The 20,782-nt window shown below is 40.2% G+C and overlaps 2 protein-coding genes across 4 annotated transcripts; both read left to right on the top strand.

Moving 5' to 3' along the window:
- Positions 1-547: 547 nt before the first annotated feature.
- On the top strand, positions 548-15,581 carry map3k7cl (map3k7 C-terminal like). The gene is made up of 5 exons (XM_003446887.5): positions 548-1,236; positions 2,199-2,309; positions 7,235-7,293; positions 8,272-8,387; positions 13,056-15,581. Exons 2-5 carry the CDS (start codon positions 2,234-2,236, stop codon positions 13,234-13,236), a joined length of 432 nt encoding a protein of 143 aa, XP_003446935.1. The 5' UTR covers positions 548-1,236; positions 2,199-2,233; the 3' UTR covers positions 13,237-15,581.
- Positions 15,417-20,545, top strand: bach1b (BTB and CNC homology 1, basic leucine zipper transcription factor 1 b). Of its 3 annotated transcripts, none has more exons than XM_025910824.1 (5): positions 15,417-15,598; positions 15,690-15,986; positions 16,646-18,115; positions 19,124-19,330; positions 19,430-20,545. In XM_025910824.1, exons 2-5 carry the CDS (start codon positions 15,753-15,755, stop codon positions 19,691-19,693), a joined length of 2,175 nt encoding a protein of 724 aa, XP_025766609.1. In that variant the 5' UTR covers positions 15,417-15,598; positions 15,690-15,752; the 3' UTR covers positions 19,694-20,545. The 3 variants fall into 3 exon arrangements, with proteins under 3 accessions (XP_025766609.1, XP_025766608.1, XP_025766607.1); XM_025910823.1 differs by having other exon boundaries at positions 15,417-15,603; XM_025910822.1 differs by having other exon boundaries at positions 15,418-15,603; positions 15,737-15,986.
- Positions 20,546-20,782: the final 237 nt, after the last annotated feature.

Here is a 20,782-nt window from a genome sequence, read left to right as displayed (position 1 = left end):
ATTTATCTGTCCCCTTCTGTTTCTCCCTCCCTGCGCCTGCCTTTCTCTCCCGCTATGTGAAGTCCCGGCTGCAAAAATTCAGGGTGAATGCTGCCATCTGCTGGTGTGCAGGGGAACTGGGCTTGTGAATAAAAAACTGAAAACCTCTGAAAACCTCTGCAGTTCTTACACTTTTTTTAAATAGACTTTAGGCTTTATCTGCCGTATATTATAAATATGATGGGATTTATAGTTATCAGCGTCCGATTTTGCACGCCTCTTTAAGCATTTTCAGTAAAGTATTTTAAATTTGAAAGCTTCTTTAAAAATGGGTTTCCTGTAAAAACTCTATGTCTAAATGGCTTTTTATGTCCCTATGCTACTGGGTCACAGCACAGGTATTTCTAGATACACAGTTTTCCCTTTAATTCTCTGAGAACGATAGGAAGATGAAACCCCAACTTTTAATTTGTATCTAATACAATAAAAAACATATCATTCTAAAGCACAATTTAATAATATTAATTTAACCCTTATCCACTACCAGTCTAAAAAACACCTAAACAGTGTATCACCTAACCCTTTTAGGTTTGAGCTGGAGGCTACTGCATCCCCATAAATCTACTAGCAAAATATAAACACACAAGGATGCCCTGTTTTGCCGTCCACATGAGCTATCATAACATGAGATGCTCGTTCTGAACAACTGCCTCATTGCACAGCTATTGCAAAGCCCAACACCATCCGAGCGGTATGACCGTGTCACTCATAGCAGTGCCGCAGCTATGGGCATTTTTGCGGGCTAAAGTCATGTCATCTGAGACTTTTAATTGGGCCCGGGCCGCCACAGGGGGACAGCGGACGGCATTCCTTCTCTGCCTGCGCCCTGTGTTGCTCTTCGCTGCGTGGCTCTGTGGATAACATGCACATGCCTGCGCAAACTTGAGCTGCTGGAGTCCCTCTGACTGTCATTAATGTATTGACGCCTTGGCTACGTGCTGGAAATCGTAAACTTTGTTAATTACAAATTAATAGAGTTATAGTCTCAAGATAGCGGAGGTAAGCTCTCGAAGAGACAGCGGTGCCATCTTTGCTGGGATTTGCGCAAGGGACGTGACGGCTGAGACGCCTTTCTTCTGAAGAGACCTCAACATTGACCTCACGGGAAGCGGACCGAATCGGTGTTGAGGACTCACACTGCTTCCTGATTTAAAACTTTGACACTGACGTTTCTGCGTCGGTTTCTTGCTGCTTCAGGTAATAATGACCTGTTGGCACAGACGGTGCATTTCAACTATTGGATGCATGCAGAAGATAGTGCATATTTATAGAATATCCTATAGTCTCCATCACAATTTTGATTATATACCAGTATGTCACTAACGTATAACACGGTTGCATTTTGATGCATCACCTGTGCTGCTCTGTTGCCAAAATCTGACCTTCTGTTTCCTTACAGAAGGACACATTATGGTTTGAAAGAATGTTTCTTTGCAGTAGAAGGTCACTGAGGTGTGTTGGCTGAGACAGTGAGTGTACCAGGGTTAAAGCAGGCAAACGCACTGTTATAAAAAGCCTGTACATTCACTGGAAAGCGGAATGCAAAATCCAGACCTCAGAGCCAGTCTGTCAAAGCTCTCAAATTATTTAATCCCACAGCTACTCCAAATGCATGATGAAACCGACGGCTGTGTGTCTGTGTGTGTGTGTGTGTGTATGTATTTGTGTGTGTGTGCGCTCTCATAGGGCTCCTTTGTAGTGGTTTCATATCAAAGGGTTTGGTGTACACCTGCTGAGTTCAGTATTTAGTTTCTCTGGTGAGGTAAAATCACATTAATATGCTAGGATAAAAAAAAAGAGTCTGTGCGTTTCATGGCAGATAGAAAATTTGTAGTTCTACGTTCTTGGTCTAACTACCGATTAATCTGCTGATCTGCTGAATAAGCTCAGATGTGGAACGGTTTAAAAAATTATGCCTTTCAATTTCTTAGACAGAAAGAGACATTTAAAATCAAGAAAATGCAAATTTCACATCATAAAACAGATAAAAGATGGAGACTGCTAAATTCATGAAGCTGGAAACAGTACTTTCAGTTAGAATCTCTGGATTTATTAACAGTTTATTCGTATTTCTTTGCTTCTTATTAGCTGATTAACTAACTGTTTCATTGTAGCATCATCACTTGTCTCTCATGGGGTCATTTGGCTTGTGTTAACAGCTTTGTTGTGTGCCTGTGACCTTACAAAGGGATAAATGATCACCTCAACCAGAAGAGTGTCTCCTGATAAATCTGAAGTTAGAATTGCCTTCAGCCTTGATGACAACTCAGGTAAACACACACAAATACATACAGTAGGCGCACACTCATATTATGTTTATTTCACAGAATTTGGAAAGTTACTTTAAAAATGATAACAAGTTACAGATAACTTCTGTTGACAATGTAAGCAATCTTTTTAATCATTTCAATAATGTAACCGTTACTTTATTTTTTATAACAAATTACTTTAATTTGTGAGAAAACAGAAATAACAACAACAACAACTTTAAGATGCTGTAGGCTGTAGTCTGTAGGTGTTTCCTCGGGTTTGCCGCAGATGGTGTGCATGTGGGCCTGTGCAGTGCTATTACTTCAGGGGTGGTTAAATGTGAATTATACATGTCTCAGCTCATGTCGACGAACATGTGAATTTGTTATGGATTGAGCAGTTACATTATCCTCCAGTATAGTCAGTGCTGTATGTTTCCTCCAAGAGCTTAAAACACACTAAAAAGCAGCATAAGAACAACTACATATCCTATTGTCCAAACCTATGTGTCCACAAGGTAAAATAACACAGTTTTATGACTAGTTTATATTTTCTGGTGCACATCAGTACTTCCAGTGTGTGTGCATTTTCATTGTTCTGAGGTGGTTGCGTGCTTTCCAGTATTTATGAGCTTGTAACGTGCAACTTCAAGAACAAGTCTGTGAGCACCTCTGTCTCTACTCTCTAAAATGAAAATGGCAGGAATTGTGGCTCAGCAGTGCATAGTGGGTATTGGTTCTGGAGAGTATGCTAGTGTTATGGTTATCTAATATGCAGCTGTGGCATGATCATAGGCAATTTGTTGTCGGTGTACAGACCTCAGTCCAACACTACATTACAAGGGCGCTAACTGTGGATGTAGATGTATGAGGAGTACCATAAGCTAAGGAAATTTACATCACTCTGATCTTAGCAAATGCACACATATTTTCAAATGCTTCAGGTATAGCGCTGGCAGGTTGTTTAGACCATTTAGGATTTATTTGATTTGCAGGTGGAGATTAGTAGCAGTTTGGTGCAATGGTTAGCGGTGTCGCATCTCACCAAGACGGTCCTGGTGTAGAGACTGGCAGTCTACTGGGGCCGTTCTTTGTGAAGCAGGCAAGTGGGTTCTCTCCGGCTTCCCTCCACAGCCCAAAGACATGCTTATAGGTTTAATGGTGTGAATGTGAGTACCTGTGTTAGCCTTGTGATGGGCTGGCAACCTGCCCAGGATTTACCACACCTCTTCCCTAGTGTCTGGTGGAATAGGCTCCACCTCCCCCATGACCCTGACTTGGAAAGCAAATTTTCATACAAAAGGCCAAATGAAAAATGGTCAAAATGTAAGCCTGTCTGTCAGCTTAGCTTTGATAATGATGCACTCAAATTTTTCCCAGTTTTGCTATTTCATTTTTTGGAAGGAATCCTTGCACAGCCGAAAAACTGCAAAGCAATGGTAACATGTTAAACTCTACAAGTACTTGGATTACCGCACCTGTGTAATCACTAAAATTTGAATTAATAAATGTAATCAGTCTAAATTTAAGCCACCGTAACTGTAAATGGCTGTAAATGTTTACTTTGCATTTTTTATGTAACTTTGTTAAAGGTAACAAGTTACTCCACAACACCAGCTATCGGCTGATACACCCACAAACCCGTGTTGCAGCATCTTAAAATGAAGTTAACACATTATTTTGAGGATAGTTACGCATATAATTAACTGAGCATTCAACACCAGATAAATCCTGAGGTTCAACTTTCACTGCATTTCCAGTATGTGGGGAACATGTGAATGATACCACCCGCACACCCTCTGACTTTAACTGTCTTCATTCTTCTACACTGTAACTGAGACAGGTGCTCTCTCTATTTCTGTATGACCATAGCATATTAAAGAAAGAAAAAAATCACACGCATTTGTGCATGTGCAGCTGTGCGCTTGCATGCATCTGCATGCGCAAACATAAACAAGTCAGCTGATAGTCCATATAATATTCCATCATTTATTAGTACAAACATAAACAGATGCCTTTGTCCCTAAGTAACACACACATACAAACACCTACTCTACCTATGGTTCTAGGTGCTGTCTGTCAGGATATTTTACTGCAGTGGGGCCAGGCACTGGGACAGCAGCTGCAACTATGCAATGCCAGAGTCGGGTTTCCTCTCTAATACTAACAGTGTCCTGCTGCCTGATTCACTGTTCAGCTTTTAGAACACTGGTCTAAATTTATAAGCAGTTAACAGTTCCAGTCCAGCTCCACCCTCTGATCCCCCCCACTCCCTTGTCTTTCTCTTAGGAAACAAGATGAGGCCACAGAAGAAAGCACATACTCAAATCTGTCTTTCAACAGAGACTGATCACCTCATGACCATCGGCTTGTAATTCAGTGTCTCTTCCTGAATTATCATTTTTTTCATTATACTATATCAATATCCGTTACCATTCATATTATAAAAGGCAATAAAATCTTTTATTCTTTGCTTGTTTTGTTCTCCATAATGACCTCAATTGAATGGTCACAGAGGTCTTTGCTGTATGTAGGTGTAGCTCTGGAGCTGCTCAGACTCTAAACCTCCAAAGTCCAACTTTAGATCTTCCCTCCGCAATCATGTTGTTGTGTCTTTGAACTCATGTTTCTCAGCAAGGGGGCTAAGAACTGTGCTCCGTTTGGGGATCATCCTCTAGGCCTTTCATGGCTTCATGCCTGGCATAGTTATAACCCACACTGTGTCAATTCTAAGCATGAGAACTGTATTTATTCCACATCATAATTGCCCCCATGGTTGTTGGCTGGCCCTCTAATTCTCCTGCTTTTAGAAGGTTGCATCATCCTGGGATTCTCCACATGTGTTCCACAACTCCAGGGGGGCATTACTATCAGGGCAGAAGCTGGGGCAGACAACTTGTCTGTTTCTGTCTGGCTTCCTATTTATCTAAACCACTCGCTGTCTATACATCTGGTCTGTTTGTTCTGCTTACTTTGTTTGCCCTGCTTACTTTGTTTGTCTGCCTGCCACATAGATGTCCCTCTGTATTCTTATCCTGCCTGTCTTTCAACCTGACATCTCATTACTCCTGTTCAGTAAGAGGACGTGGCTCATTTATAAGTGCAGCACTATGTTGCTATGTTGTGGTGTCATACAAGAGACCCATATAGTGTTTCAATTTTGGCCATTTTATGAGGCGGAGGAAAGCATTAAAACTACTGCCTGTAGAACAAGTGGCGCATCCAAGGAAAACACTGTTATGTGTCTTTTTATGGGAAAAGTTATAACTAAAAAAGCAATAACAATAATAATATTGACACATTTCTTACTTTACTGGCACTAAATTTAGCCATTAATGTTACCATGCAGAGTTTAAGATTACAAGTTTTCATTCACACTTTCTTTTTTTTTAAGAGAGGCCTTGTGCTTCATACTGTCCTTCACCAACAGCAGGTGAAATGATAAACTGTGCATTGTTTGTCTTCAAGGTTTGATCATTTAGCAAGTTCCTACAGTTCTTGATTTTGCAGTTGTTGGAAAATTATTAGTATTGTGCAAATTCCAAGCTTCTGTAGATGAATTATGATAGGACCTGATATATATGAGCATCAGAAGGAAGGAAGGAAGGAAGTACATTTCCGTGAATTCACTTTAGTTTCATTTATGTGGCATCATTTCACAATAAGTGTGATCTAAAGGTGCTCTGTAATATAAGATAAAAACCTTTAATATTAGGGGAAAAAAAACCCAGGGAGGTTGTTTGTTCACCTATGAGAAAGCACTGGGTGACGGTGATCAGTAACAGGAAGAGACTTCTGAGAGAACCGGGCTGGTCCTGCTGTGACCAGCTGGGGATGAGGGGAAAGAAAAGATAGAAAACAGGAACAGTGAGGAATCATGAACAACTGCAGAGCAAAATGCAAACTATGGGAGACAGCAGACAAAAAAGTGTAATCGTAAAAGTGGAGAGGGTGTCTGTCTCCTGAACCCACACTGGGAGCTGGTTCCACAGGAGAGTCCTGATAGCTTGATAGCTGAAGGCTCTGACTCCCATTCTACTTTTAGAAACTCTAGGAACATAAAGTAAGCCTTCATTCTGAGAGCAAAGTAACACAGTACAGTGAGACACTGAAGATATGACGATACGTCATCATTCAGGGATTTCAACGGGATTTCACAGGATCAACCGAAGGCTTTTCATTGAGGTTTTAGAACAGCCAGATAACAGGGAATCACAGTAGTTGAGCCTAAAAGTAGGGTATACATTTTAGTTTTTCATGCATCACTCTGAGACAAAAATATTTATAATTTTATCATATTTTCCATGGATAAAGGGAGGTCTAGAGATTTGTTTAAAGCCAAAGGACATATCCTGGTCAAAACCAACGTTAAGCTCATTCATACTTCTACTATTACTTCAGTGTATTTAACTTAAAAATATTGTAGGTTATGGGCAATTAAAATTATCTGACAGCTGTGTTTACCGCCTACTTTACTTATTTTTAGGATTTTCAGTTAAACGTGAATAATAACTTCTCCCAAGAAGCATTTTACATATTGGAATACTAAGCAGTGTAAATTCTTATCACCACCTCCGATTAACACGTCGTATACAGTATGTTAATGCATCATTAATACAATAATTAGCACTAAATAAAATACATAAAACCTCTGTGCTGTTGTGAACAGTTTTTCACACTTTAAATTCTTTTGTTTTTTCAGTTTTCTTTACAGTGTTTTCTGTTTAGATACAGTAGACTCTAGTAGATCTATACTTCTACCAGGAAACAAAGGTAGTATAATGTTATACATTTTATATCATAGAAAATCTACCATTTCATTGTGACAAGCTTTCTTTTGCTATAAATGTATTGTAATGTTACTCAATGTAATGTTACAACATTACATTGAGTAACATTGTAACATTTTTACTCTAATTAATTCTAAATGAAAGATGTCTCAACAGATGTAAAAGATGTGGAGGACCTCTCCCAGACTTTCCCAGATCTTGAACAGCGGCTACAGGTATACTGTTCATAGTGATGCATCTTGCATTTTTTTGCAGTACAGCACACAAGAGGAAGAATACAGCAGAAAATTCACAAAGCTAATAATTTATAGCATTGAATGTGCATTTGATTATATTGCTTTAATCTCACTGTTAGCATCATTGTCAGTTGCTCCATATTTTACAAAGTTACTACATGCTAAACCATTTCTCTCACAAAATCTTATTAATGTAAAAGAAGTAGATCAGGAAATATGTAAAAATAGAATGGAAAATAAACAAAAGTTGAAAAAAAAAACTATACATTGGACATTGCTGGCTGCACATGTATTGGATACTGTAGTCAAGGTAGCAGTTGAATCTTTAAATATGGAGTAACCTGGTTATAGTTATCAACCTCTGTAAATTGAAAAAAAACCCCCGCAATTCATTCTTTGCCCTCCCCGTACGGTTAGTGTTGTCATTGAATTATCCTTCATTGAGTATTATTGACAGGGGCACATAAATTGTATGTGGAGTACCAAAACAACAAGGGTATCAAATGATAATGGTACCAGACCATTAAATATAGCTTTCAGACAGTGTACTATTACACACTACAAACAAAGAAGAGGCTTCTTTTATTTCCATTTATACAAGTTTTGAAAATGTTTTCTTACTTACACAATATACTCGTATTTAAAAAATCCCTTGTGTACTTCTGCCTTATTTAAGACAGGATTGTGGCGGTTATAAAAAATAAATGTACTCAAGGTGAAACAAATAAATGAATCTAACTGGCTGATAACTAAATGTTCTTCTCAGATATGATGATTTTAAAGCAGACTTACTTTTTTGGACTGTTGTTGAAACAGCCAACAACAACACTGACGACTCAGATTCCAAGAAACTGTGAAGGACACGGTGTACCATACTTTGATATGATTCAAAACTAACACTTCATCTCTCTCATGTTGCATGCTTTACATCTTTTATTTCTCTCTGACCTTTTGCAGCCAGTGCCTCCATGTGTGTCTCTGAGAGAGAGCGTTCAGGTGTACAAGGAACATTGCAGGATGGCAAAAGAGTTCCACCAGGTCAAGAATGAGATTGCTGTGCTCGAGGATCGCAAGTAAGGCACTAGAACAGTCGCTTCCATGTTGATTGCAGCAACCCTTTTAAGCCATGTTAAAATATACGTCGAAGCTCCTTGTGACAGGGAGCTTCAACTTTGCGCAGCGTGTCTCACTCCAAATTAGAGTGCAAGGACGTGTACTACTGAGGAAAAATTATTGCTTAAATCTCAACTTATTGGTGAAGAACTTCAAACTCTCCAAAGATTTAGGAGTTCAATTCCCTCTATAGCATCACATTCATTAAAAATAGAACTGCAAGGTATTTTGGATCAACATGTCCACCAGATGGCACAGTTAATAGCCTGCATACAGTATTTAGCATGGAAACTATCGAGAGCATTTCACTTCAGATGTTGTTTTAAAAGATAAAAATTTAAGACTTTCAGGTGTATATTTCTATTATTATGTTACGAACAACATCAAGCACATGCGAAAATTACAGTGTGCTAGGTTTCTTTGATTAGTTCAGAATTATCTACTGGGAGGATGTTACATAAAGTGCAGCTTTGGTCAGGTTTAATTGAACAAGAACTATTGTAAGCTTTAATACACAAACTCATTGTATGTTGGCATAAAAGTGGGGATGTATTACACGCGTGCAGTTGACAATGCGCCCTGTGTCCCCAGCAGCTGTGGGTAGTTTTAGCAGTGGGATTTTCAAGGGCCTTACTCTTACCCCACCACCACACCTACATACACACACAGACATGCACTGACACAACCTAAACCACTTCACAGTTCCTAAATACAGAACAGCATGCGGACTCTGACTTAGCCTTGAATCTAGACGAGCTGGGTAAGGCTGGTAGAAACTCCTGTTTCTTCACACTGTCAGTCGGATACATTCACGGTCACATTTACACACGACAAACCACTAGCAATCTGCTCTGTAATGCTATACTATAAAATTTGATATGGTGGCTTAACTTTAAAAATGTGCACACTGTTGTTCTCAAGAACAAATAAATACCTGCAAGCAAATGAGGTGCAAGTTATACTAATTTATTTTGAGTTTACAGTAAATAAGTTACATGAAAGGAGCTATACACCAAAATAAATGAGCCTGTATACTTCTTTAGGTTAAATGCCCTTTATACAACCAGCCCTAATTTTAGAAACAAACTCAGAAAATCAGTCCACGTCATCTAGTTTGGTTTAGAAAACCAAAAGAACTTAAACACCATATTTACATATTGTGTTTTAAGAGACAGAGATCTCATGTTGGGTTACATTCATGTGTTAGATACAACATGCACATACAGGAAGAACAGGTTTTAACATGTGAGCCACAATCCTGAACATGAGCACTAGCCAGGACTTATTCAGCTCCACAGTCATGGTAGCCTGCTCCACGTAAACCTTCACAATCTTCTAAACCACACAAACATATCCATAAAAAACAAAATCTAAACCAAACACAACAACAGTAATTATTCAAACACTGCTTATCAAGCTTAATTTTAACATTAACGCCCCCACGAGTTCTGTCATTGAAGAAGTTTTAGATTCAGTATATGTCGGCTTTAAAAACTATTACAAATTAAGCTAAAGGCTTTCATTGACATTAAGTCAGTACATTGTGTTTATGGCACAAGATTTTCCTGATTTTGAAACTTCTCATTAATAGAAATTTTTTTTCACCAAAAGGAGGATATGCTCACTCTCTATTCTGAGCATTAAGAGAAATACATCATACAATGAAAGTTCTGCTGCTTCCTTTATGAGGAAGTGTACACAGAAAGAGGAGGGCTTGAGACATACAGTGAAGTTTTGCAAGGATGACTACAGGAACAACGCTTTAACACAGTGGGGAGGGATTTTCCAGGACGTACTGCTCCTTTTAGTCATTCTCAGACAAGCACACACTAGTTTAATGGAATTCGTATTTCATTTATCTTCCAGTTTCTAGATCATCTCTAAGTCCAGTGTTTTTGTTGCCCGTGGATTTAGCCTTATTCCAGTAAGATTCACAAAAAGGTTCAAAGTTGGTCAAAGGGAAACACAAGAGTTTAGAAAAGTTCTTTGACTAATATTGGGGCTTTGGTTTTTTGTTGTTTTTTTTTTTACGTGTGATGAAATCATGACATGACAGATTGTGCAAGATAGCTGACAAACTGGTTTTATAGCCGATATTTCAGACAGTGTGTGAAATGCTGATTTATTTTCTTTCAATTTTAATAAACTTTGGTACACAAAAAAGACAAACAGATGCTCTAATAATAAGAAGTTTATTTGTATATATAGCACTTACACATAGTTTAAAAGTACTTCACAGTTTAAATTAAACTACCCAGTAAGAAAGCCTTCATGTCCCAACATACAAACTCGGTTGACACATACAGTATTGCTTTAGTTCATACATACTACCATACAGACAATTAAGATATTAAACCTTTGTGAAACATTATATTGTAATACTGAAGGAACCATAAGGACTTTGCTGTTTTTATTCAAGCAACAAAGCATCTTAAAGGTTTTGCTTACTAATTCAGATCAAACGTTTAGTCTGATTTAGTCTAAGGAACTGAAAAAAAGAGTGTGGCTGTACATGCTTTCATCATACTTGCATGCTTTCGTACTTGCATCATACTTTCCACCAGTTTCTTTGTTTGTGGCTCACACATTTTGTTCAGGAAATAAATTGTGCAGACCTGTTTTAGAGTGTGATCTAAGACCCCAGTGTATAACAGAGCTTCCCTAATACCAGCATTTCAACAATTTGAAGTCCACTACTACTCTCAATTAAGTATGCTTCTCGCTTAATGCTTTTATCCCATTAAAACTCCTCACTCTACCTGTTCTGGATAATACATATCAATTTTCTGTTTTTTTCTTTCTTTTGTTGCTGTTCTGTAACCTAATACTTAGTAGCTGTAATACAACACTCACATACCCTCATAGACGTCAGGGCGTTACACGTAGTACCACTTTGTACACATAGCATGTCCGTGCAGTACTGCTGACAATGTCTTTCAAAGTCCAAAGGCTGTTCGTTTTTTTGCCAAAGGAAGTCAGGTCACGCCGTCTAAACCTGCTCTACAGTGTTTCAGGTCAGGTAGCTTTATTGGGGATAGTATTTATATTTGGTTTAGGAGGTTATTGTGAGCCCACAAGGACTGGAATAAGCGTTCCAGTGGGCAGAGAAAGATTTTATTTCTGTATACATCATTAATCCTAAAGAAAACATTAGAAAGGGATGAGGTTTTATTGAAAAGAGTAGATCTCGAAGGTGCCATCAGTATTTTTTTTTAATGTTATTTAATAGAATAAAAAGGATGGAACAGAGTGCATTTACATCTTCCAACAAACTGATGAAGTTCTCCAACTTTAAAAGATATGTATTAAAAATACATAGGAGAGGGTTTGTGGTTTGTGGTAGGCACCATGTTCCTCTACCGTATTTGAATGCAGTGCCTGGAAAGGACATCTCTCTTCCCGCTAGCCCTGTTTTACATATGTGGCTAGAGACCGGCCACATACGTAGTAGACAGAGGAGAAGTCATAGGCGTGCCATGCAGGGACATTTGATCCATGCCTGCACCTTCAGACTCAAGATATGAATCATTATACCAATGTTTTATTATCAGAGGAATCCCTGTCACCAAAGAAACAAAATCACAAAGGACACAGACAACACCACTGGCCTCTTAATAAAATATTACCCTCTTCCTTCCAGCCTAATCTCCCAAATTGAAGTCAGGGCTCTAGTAACACATAAAAATGTGCATAAAAATGCTTATTTATTCCCAATATTGTTGGAATTACTTATTGTCAGTAGATTAGACAGCTGTCAACAGGCTAAACAACAACAACAACAGCTGATTATAAACTAACATTATGCCAGCTAATGCTAGGCTTGAGTATCTTGAAAAAATAATCACACTTTCCCGCCAATAAACAAATTGATTAAACTCTTGTATGAGAGTTTATTCAATAGTCCAACAAAGTTATGTCCACTTCAAAGACAGTTTCACCAGTGCTGGCTAATAGCGACTAACAGAGGCTAACATTAGCAAAAACTGCAGTTTTACTGACAGAAAAATTCAAATATCCACAATAACTTACCTCGGTATGAATGGAAAGTCGAAGGTGAGCTTTTTCTGACTCATTGACCTGTATGTTTAGCAGTGAAAAAATTTACACACTGTAAGTTTAAGTTAATAAACTCTAAACTTTAAAACATTTATTTTGATTTCAATCCATTTCAGTGTCATCATGACGAAAAAGTCTTTTTTTCAGGGAGCCAATAAAAATGTACCCATGCACAGAGAGATCTGTGACCTGTGGCACATAAGCCCTGGAGCGCACAACATACTTTGTCATCTGCATTTATACCAGTTATCAACAAGCTGTATTTTCCTACATGTGGAAAATGTGAATAATACACTTCATTTACTTCCACTAAAAATGTCAGTAATTTTTTCAAGTCTGTGAGTGCTTTCCCCTCTTGGTCCTTCCTGTGAGTTTGCATTGTTTCTGTGTTTATTTTGGCTTCCTCCCAAACAAACCAAAAAGCTGAGTACTTGAAAATGCTCATCTGCATGAATTTGAGAAATCAGACTTTTCCACGAACTGGGAACCTTTTCCTGGGTATTTCCCTGCCTCAAGCCAAACTCTTAGACATCAATAACTGGCTATTAAAATCTTCCCACTCATCAATCTAGGCGCAAGTTGCTGGCGGAAATGGTGGAGGATGAGAAGGTTGCCTTGGAGATCGCCCGTTTGGAGGAGGAGTTTCGGCGTCTGACAGAGGAGAACCGCACCTTGGTCACAGTCCATAAAGAGCGTGCTAAGCAGCTGGAAAGGCTCTGCGGCAACAATCGAACGAGGCAAGACTCCTCATGACCTCGGCCAGAACCTAAGACCACCAGACTCTAAGCTGACACCAGGGCCAGGAACCAGGAACAAATATTCAGCCAGTGCTCGTTTTACGCAACCACACTCTGTGAATCAGCTAATTACACAGAAAGCTGTTGTTTCGATTCATGTCTGAGTCATTTGCTTGAACCGCAGACATGCAGTTATCAAGTTGTTTTAGTGATTCCACCTAGGTATTACACACTGCCAGTTAACTGGGCACTGCTTTGTTTCTGTATGATCATGCATAACCCTCCTGGTTGCTAGTGGAAAAACTAAAAATACAATATATCCATACTTAGTCAGTTGCTGTGACTCTGATATCTGTCTTAGGTCCAGTGAAGACTCAAATGTTTTATCTGAGATCTGCTGAGGGAGCCAAAGGTGGTACGATGTGGTCCAAATATTTTATTTAAGGAGTGTGTAACCTCCTCTCCCTCTCTCCTACACCCAGTGTTTAACACACTGTCAGGCATCTGGAAAATATAAGTATTGGTGAGGAACAGAAATACAATGGGTGACTATCCATTTCACAGCATATGCTGCAACACAACACTGTAAGAGTTGTACATTTTCTTTTTTTTTGATGTAGTGTATGTAGTATAGATGGGGAAATGTACAGCATGACGAACTGTTGGTTATTGTCCTCATACAAATAAAATGTGTTTTATTTTGACACTAGCATCAGTTCCCTATTTTCATTTCTCCAAGCCAGTGTTATGTGTGTTTTTTTATGTCCATAGTGATTACAAAGAAAAGGGAACTAGATTGTTTTTTTATGTCGAGATGAGATCATTCTCGAGTTATGAAACTGTCACCTGATTGGCTGGTTTGACTCTTGACAGGCTTCCCTCTTTCTCCAAATCATGTGATATTAGAAACAGCACTTTGTAGTTTTACACTGCTGTAGCTCCTCCATTCACTGAGGCTGTCCCTTTTCTTTACAGAAAACCCATCGTCCACGGCAACATTCACACCATTTGTCTGACGTTATGACTTTTCACCTCCTATGAAAGCAATTCCATAAATATTTTCTTGGCCCGTAAAAGTTGCTGACACATATAATTATAGCTATTCAGATACTGTTTAATGCATAATAATGATAACGTTTAATTATATGGGGCACGGAACACAGACGAGTGGGTGAAAAATATGAAGTGAAACTAATGTGATTTTTTTGGGAGGGGGGCGGGGATAATAACCAAACAACAGTTTGCTGACTGGATCCTTTTTTTTCTTCTTTTTTTTGTTTTTTGTAAATGATTCATGGAAATTGTGTGTGTGTGTGTGTGTGTTTGTGAATTGGGCACTGCAGAAAAATCTTAAGATGCCTTCCTGTAAGACATATCACAATAAGGGTGCGAAGTATTTTACACCAAACATAAAGCCTACTATAAACTAGTAAAAAGAAGATTTAAAGTCATTCATAAAAGCACCCAACAGGAGTGGAGTGTAAAACACAACGGGTGTGCTGAAGCTTAAAATAGAGCCATGTAACTTCAATAATGAAAATAAAATGCAATGCAATAAGTACAGCTGTGACAACTGTTCAATTCTTGTACCCCTGCCAGCAAAGGATTTCTGTCCCTCTCTCTGGAACAGACGCATGCAAAGAAGATTTGCACTGAGCTCACACAAACACTTGGTGCTTTTAAAAACTGCAGCATATGAAGCAACACGGACCTGCTGGGAAACAATAACCGTCAGATTAGCCCCTCCTCCCCTTTTTTTTCCACCAAGAGGTGTTTGTCTTTACTCTTTGTTTTTTGTACAACAACCGCGTCTCATAATTCACTGTGTATGCAAATAGTTGAGTAACTCCAGGTAACCTTCAAGCCAAAGATACACACGGAAAACAATATCCTGTTTAAACACGAGCTTCGGTTCCCAGCCTGCCCCTTAATATGTGAATTGTGCGCTCAAGGTACGCGTATAAAAGGATTTTCTGGGAAAAAAAACCTGTTGGTTTACCAAACAGATCTGAGGGTGGGATTTGGTAAGGACGGGAAAACTGCTTGCTCATCCTTTATCAGCAAGAGTGCATGAGTCAGCGGCGCTCTGTTACACCCAGGGTTGTTACAACACACATAGGCAAGCACACAGACGCACACTCCCTCTGTGCCTCCTCCCCCCCCCTCTCTCTCTCTCTCTCACACACACACACATACACACACACAGGCCATATGACTGAGTCAAGCTCAGTTTTTCGTTTGTAGCCGACTTGCGATAAGGATTTATGGGAAACATAGTCCGGTTTGACAGCATTCCATGCAGAAAAAACATGTGTGCTAAGCTTGCTGGGACTTAGTTACACACCCTAACCAGCGCGGAAATCTAGTCCAGAATAAGAGTAAGGTAGGCATGCTTTCGTTTCTTTGTTTGTTGATGTGTTGTTTTATTTTATGAAGTAACATTAAAAGTATATCATATTGTTGTGACAGAAAGGATCTAGTGAACTCTGACGCAGAGACTCTTGGTGTACATACAGATATCTATCGGTGGCCATGTCTGCCCCACGGTCGTCTGTGTTTACATTTGAGTCCACCGCTCATTCCTCCCATGTGCTGAGCTCCCTGGACGAGCAGCGGCAGCGCGACGTGTTGTGCGATGTCACGGTGGTGGTGGAGGGCCAGAGTTTCAGAGCCCACCGCTCGGTGCTCGCTTCCTGTAGCGAGTACTTCGCGCAGAGGATCTCCTCATTCACACAACATGGGGCAGTCGTCACTCTTCCCCAAGAGGTGAGAAATCACGTCGTGACGCCACAGAGGTCGAAATTATTACACATACACAAGCTCACGATAAGAAAATGTTTTCTGAAAGTGAAGTGAGAAAGGCGCTTGTGAGGCTCGTTTCCTCACAGGTAGTCGCAGAGTCGAGGATTTGTTTGTTGTTGTTGTTGTTTTGAAAATAATAAATGAGGCCGACTGTTGTTTTAAAACGCTCGGAAGCGCCAACATATAATCTCTGGCGTCAGTGGACAAATCCATATAGGAAAGATCAGGTCAAACCGGTTAGTGGCTAAATTTTGGTTAAAAAATCAGACCTAGAGTACTTTTTTATTTTAGGTAATTGTTAGTCCTTCAAGTAAAACCTGTTTTCATAGAAACTGTCATCACAGAAACTGTCATCACATTAACAGTTTTCTTTTTAAATGTAGTTTTCACAGATGTATTTCGGCCTTTCCTATTTAAAACCACAGCAACTAAATTTTCAGTCACATGTACTTCTTTCTAAGTAAATCCTTTTATTTCCCAAAACTTCTTTAGTTGGCATAAATCAATCTATTTTCACAAGTGGGCCTACAGTACTTTTCCCTTCATCGCCTCCTCTTACAGGAAGTACAGAATTAGGCAGAACATGCTCTTTAAAAAAAAAATGTATTTGACCTCTTTTACAGGTGACAGTCGCTGGCTTTGAACCCTTGTTGAAGTTTGCCTACACGTCCAAACTACTCTTTGGAAAAGAGGACGTCTTAGAAATCCGAAACTCAGCGGCCATTCTTGGCTTCAAAGACCTAGATGAGGGATGCTTTGAGTTTCTGCTCCCTAAGTTCCTCTCCACCACCGCCAAAGGCCCTCCTCCATTCAAGAGAAAGACCTGTTGTAAAGAGAAGAACAAGCGACCGCCTTCAGAGGAAAACAGCAACACAGACTCCGACAGCGTATTGTTGGATGAAAAAGAAGTACAACCAGTAGCTGAGTCATCATGTCAGCAGGAAGTGGTTCGGGACTGTAACAAATCAGTGAACAACAAAGTGGGAAGTCAGAAGAGCACAGACACTAGTGCACTAGTAGCTGAGGGGACAAATGACAGTTTTATGCAGTGTCCAAAGTATCGCAAGTTCCAGCTAGCTTGCGGGAAGGACGCTTCTGTCACAGAGAAGAGTCTGGTCAAAACAGCAGGGGTCAGGGATGACTGTGTCATCTCTGACTTGCCATGTTCCAGCAGTGCAAACAGTAAGAACGAAACCAAGGCTGAAATCTCTGGAAATTCAGTTTTAAGTGGCTACAGACAGAATAAAGGAGGGACTGATGAGCCATGGAAAATTCAAATGCATGATGGGAAGACAGAGAACTGCTTGGGCAGAGCGACAGCTCTTATGGTTAAGAAGGACACAAATGAAGGAGGGGGCAAATGGAGCGAGAAAGTACGAGAGAATGACATTGAAATGGACGAAGGGCTAGAGGGCGCAAGTGCAATCGCCTCCTTGGAAATATCCAGTGTCCAGTCAGACTCCTCAGAGTCAAGCGCAATGCTGACTGAGGGGTCATCAGGGTTAATGCTGCACCGTGGCCCTCCAAGGGCCTTGAATGAGGGTCCTGTAATCTGTAGATCACTGAGGCAGGAAAGGTTTTGTATGGACATTGAAGAAGTAATAAGCCCTATTGTACGATGGCCAATCTCCAGTCAAAAAAAGGCCGAGGATAAGATAGAGGGGAAGAGGGTAGATAATACCCTTCAAGAAGCAAGACAAGAAGGAAGCAAAAATGGAAGAGTAGCATTGCCTGTAAATAATATCACTGTGGAGAAGGAAATGGCTGAGAGCCTGGCACGGCAGCTGGGATCTGACACAGGCCACTCTCAGCTCAACTATCATGAACCTGAGGGCGGATGTCCCACCAATATAGGGGCCCGATGCCTGCAGAGCACATCTTTAGAGTGGCCGAAGCATAATACCCCGAAAACAAGCTGTCCCCTTTTCCAGGATCTGGACCAAAGGAAATATTCATGGAAAGGAGAAGGGCTGTCTGAGTGTGAGGGGGCATCTCAGTCAGGTGTGTCTTCCTTTAACTCGGGGGAGGACGGCGACTCGGAGACAGAAACAGAAGGAGACAGCGAGTCCTCCACATTAGAGAGGGCCAGGCAGGTGAGAAGTTAAAATGAATCTCTTCTCTTCTCTACCCTGCTCTACCCCGCTTAGCTACGACACCTTCTTCTGTAGTTCACGTTGTTCAGAAACTGCACTGCCTCGAGAAGCATCACCACCCTGCCTGTGTGGTGACTTCACTGTGCTTGTTATAGATAGCAGTTTTTGGCACATTTTATCATATTAAAATTTGCTTTCAGGCAACAGAAAGGAGAGCTGCTGTGGAGGCTGGTTAAAAATTCACCCAGCTGCGTGTGCGTTGGGACTGTGTGTATGCGTCCAGCCAGCTGGTTCATAGTCCAGTACAGCTTAAATTCACAGCTCAGCCTGTTGAGTTAGTAATAAGTGTGAGTCAAACAACAAGTCTGAAGAAGCTCTCAAGTCCAGCCTGACCACTTGGATTGGACAAATAAGGCAGTGAGTGTGCAGACGAAGCTAAGGTCATTTCAGAGGAAAAGCTTTTATTTATAGTAGATAAAACACTACATGACTGATACTGTTCCAATATTTCCTGTCCCAGCTTAGCAACAGCAGGGTTTTTAGAGTTAACAATTAACACCTTGGTAAAAATGTAACTCCTTGTTCACTTTATTTCTTTTCCCGTTTACACCACTTACAGAAAGTCCCACAAGGAACTTTGAATAAAAACAAAGTAAATGAATTGAATTAAATTAAATTATGTCACGATTCGATAAATTAAAATTTGCATAGCCACAAGAAATACACACTGGCCGTAATCATTTGATACCAATGGAGAAACAGTTATGTTTTTTCTGTGCCATCCTGTTTCTTTGTGGGTGTTCCCATACTCACATGTTATCTAACTTCCAGCTTTCTTTGTTTATTTATCAAAGCCTTTTGTAGGACAAACAGTGACAGTCCTGTGTTGTGATGTTGCGTAAAGATTTAAAAGTATGTCATTAAGGAACACTCTTTCCCCTCGTTGAGAAACTCTGTCATGTAACAGTTTCTTTTTTTCTTTTTTTTTCTCCTGCTGGGTTTCTTCAGGTGCAGCTGCCATTCTCTGTAGACTGGATAGTGGAGCTGAGCCGAAACGACTTCCAGCAGCTGCTAAAGCAACATGCCTTTACGCGTGAACAGCTGGACTTTGTCCATGATATGAGACGACGCAGCAAAAACCGCCTCGCAGCACAGCGATGCCGCAAAAGAAAACTGGACTGCATATCTAATCTGCAGTGTGAAATCAACAAGCTGGTAAGTATCTTTTGTTTTGTTTTTTTTAAACAGTAAATATATCAATAAGATGCTCTCGGTTGTGGTAATCAGATTGTGTGTCTTGTATGTGTATCACAGAAAACAGAGAGGGAGAAACTGCTGCTGGAGAAGAGCCAGTTGAGCCAGCTAAAGTTCAAAACGTGTCACAGTGTTTCTGCTTTATGCCAGAGGGTCTGCAGCGAAGCAAATCTACAGCCAGAGCAGCTGCAGGTGTTAACCAAGTACACCACCCCAGACTGCCCCCCTGTCCTCTTTCTGTCCTCACATAGACACTCTTCTCTCACAACACGGGTTGCCACTCCAGCCATAGGCCTCCACCGTGGGTTTTTCTGTGGGTGTTGAACAGTATATGACAAATGAGGAAGCTCCATGAAGTTCCAGCAGAGACACAGTCACTGGACAACACTGACATTAGATACAGATCAAGCACACTGATATGATGGAATAATACGATACAGGGTGTCAGAGGACTGCGGCTCCTGAGGTTTTCTATTTCAAACTGATTTTGAAGCCTTACTGTAATCCTTCTCGTACATTATCTGAGGGCCTTTACTGTGTATTGTGGCCTGTGTGCAAGCTCCAATATGAAGCAGTGGCTTTGCCAAGTACCATTTTAATTGTAATCGAAGAATTAATTTGCAAGTAGAGGACCACAATCAACTGCATTTTTTATTAACTACCCTTTGATTTCCAAATGTATATCGAGTGGGCGGGAAGGTGTTCTTGTGTTTAGAATCATTTCGTTTGTCCACCGGTTAGAAGTCCTTCGATGGTGTGCTGTAGCAGATGGGGTTTTTTTTAGCATTGTAAATAGCTTACTATAGTTGAATGTCTGGGGAAGCAAAGCAACACAGTCAGGGAGACATTTATAGTTTTAACCGTAACCCGAATGGGGACATACATCTGTAACATGGCTCACTGCCTGACTACCTCAGGATGACGTGTACATACTTTACAACACAGGTCTCAGGTGTGAACAGGACTATTGGGCCAAAATGACCTCTTGCAGAGGGTGTTGGTTCAGCCCTCTTACTCAGAGTTAAACACACGCCAGCATTTTGCACCAAAACCACGCAACTCAACCAAAAAAACAAACAAAAGAAAAGGACTTGACATAGTGTGGCATGTTTACCTTTCGTCTGGCTCTCAGTTTTCTGGCTGTCATTGTGGTTTTATATCATCCGCATTCCACAATGACACAGCTCTTTTAAACTGCAAACGCCTCTCACAGTTTTACTGTAACTCAGTGAAACACACCTCAGGAATTTTAGCTGAGTCTTTAGCTCCACGTTAACAAAGCACGCCCGTCTGAGGAAAGGGTGGAATTAAAATAATTGAACCAGCCTCCATGTTTGTCTAACCTTTCATTAAATGGAAATATTGTAAGTTATCCACGGCCGCATTATCTTTATCGTTCTTATCTAAATTAGT

The sequence above is a fragment of the Oreochromis niloticus genome, linkage group LG10, assembly GCF_001858045.2.
Source record: "Oreochromis niloticus isolate F11D_XX linkage group LG10, O_niloticus_UMD_NMBU, whole genome shotgun sequence".
NCBI lineage: Eukaryota > Metazoa > Chordata > Actinopteri > Cichliformes > Cichlidae > Oreochromis > Oreochromis niloticus.
The sequence above is the reverse complement of the archived record's forward strand: the minus strand, read 5'-3'. Positions and strand labels throughout refer to the sequence as shown.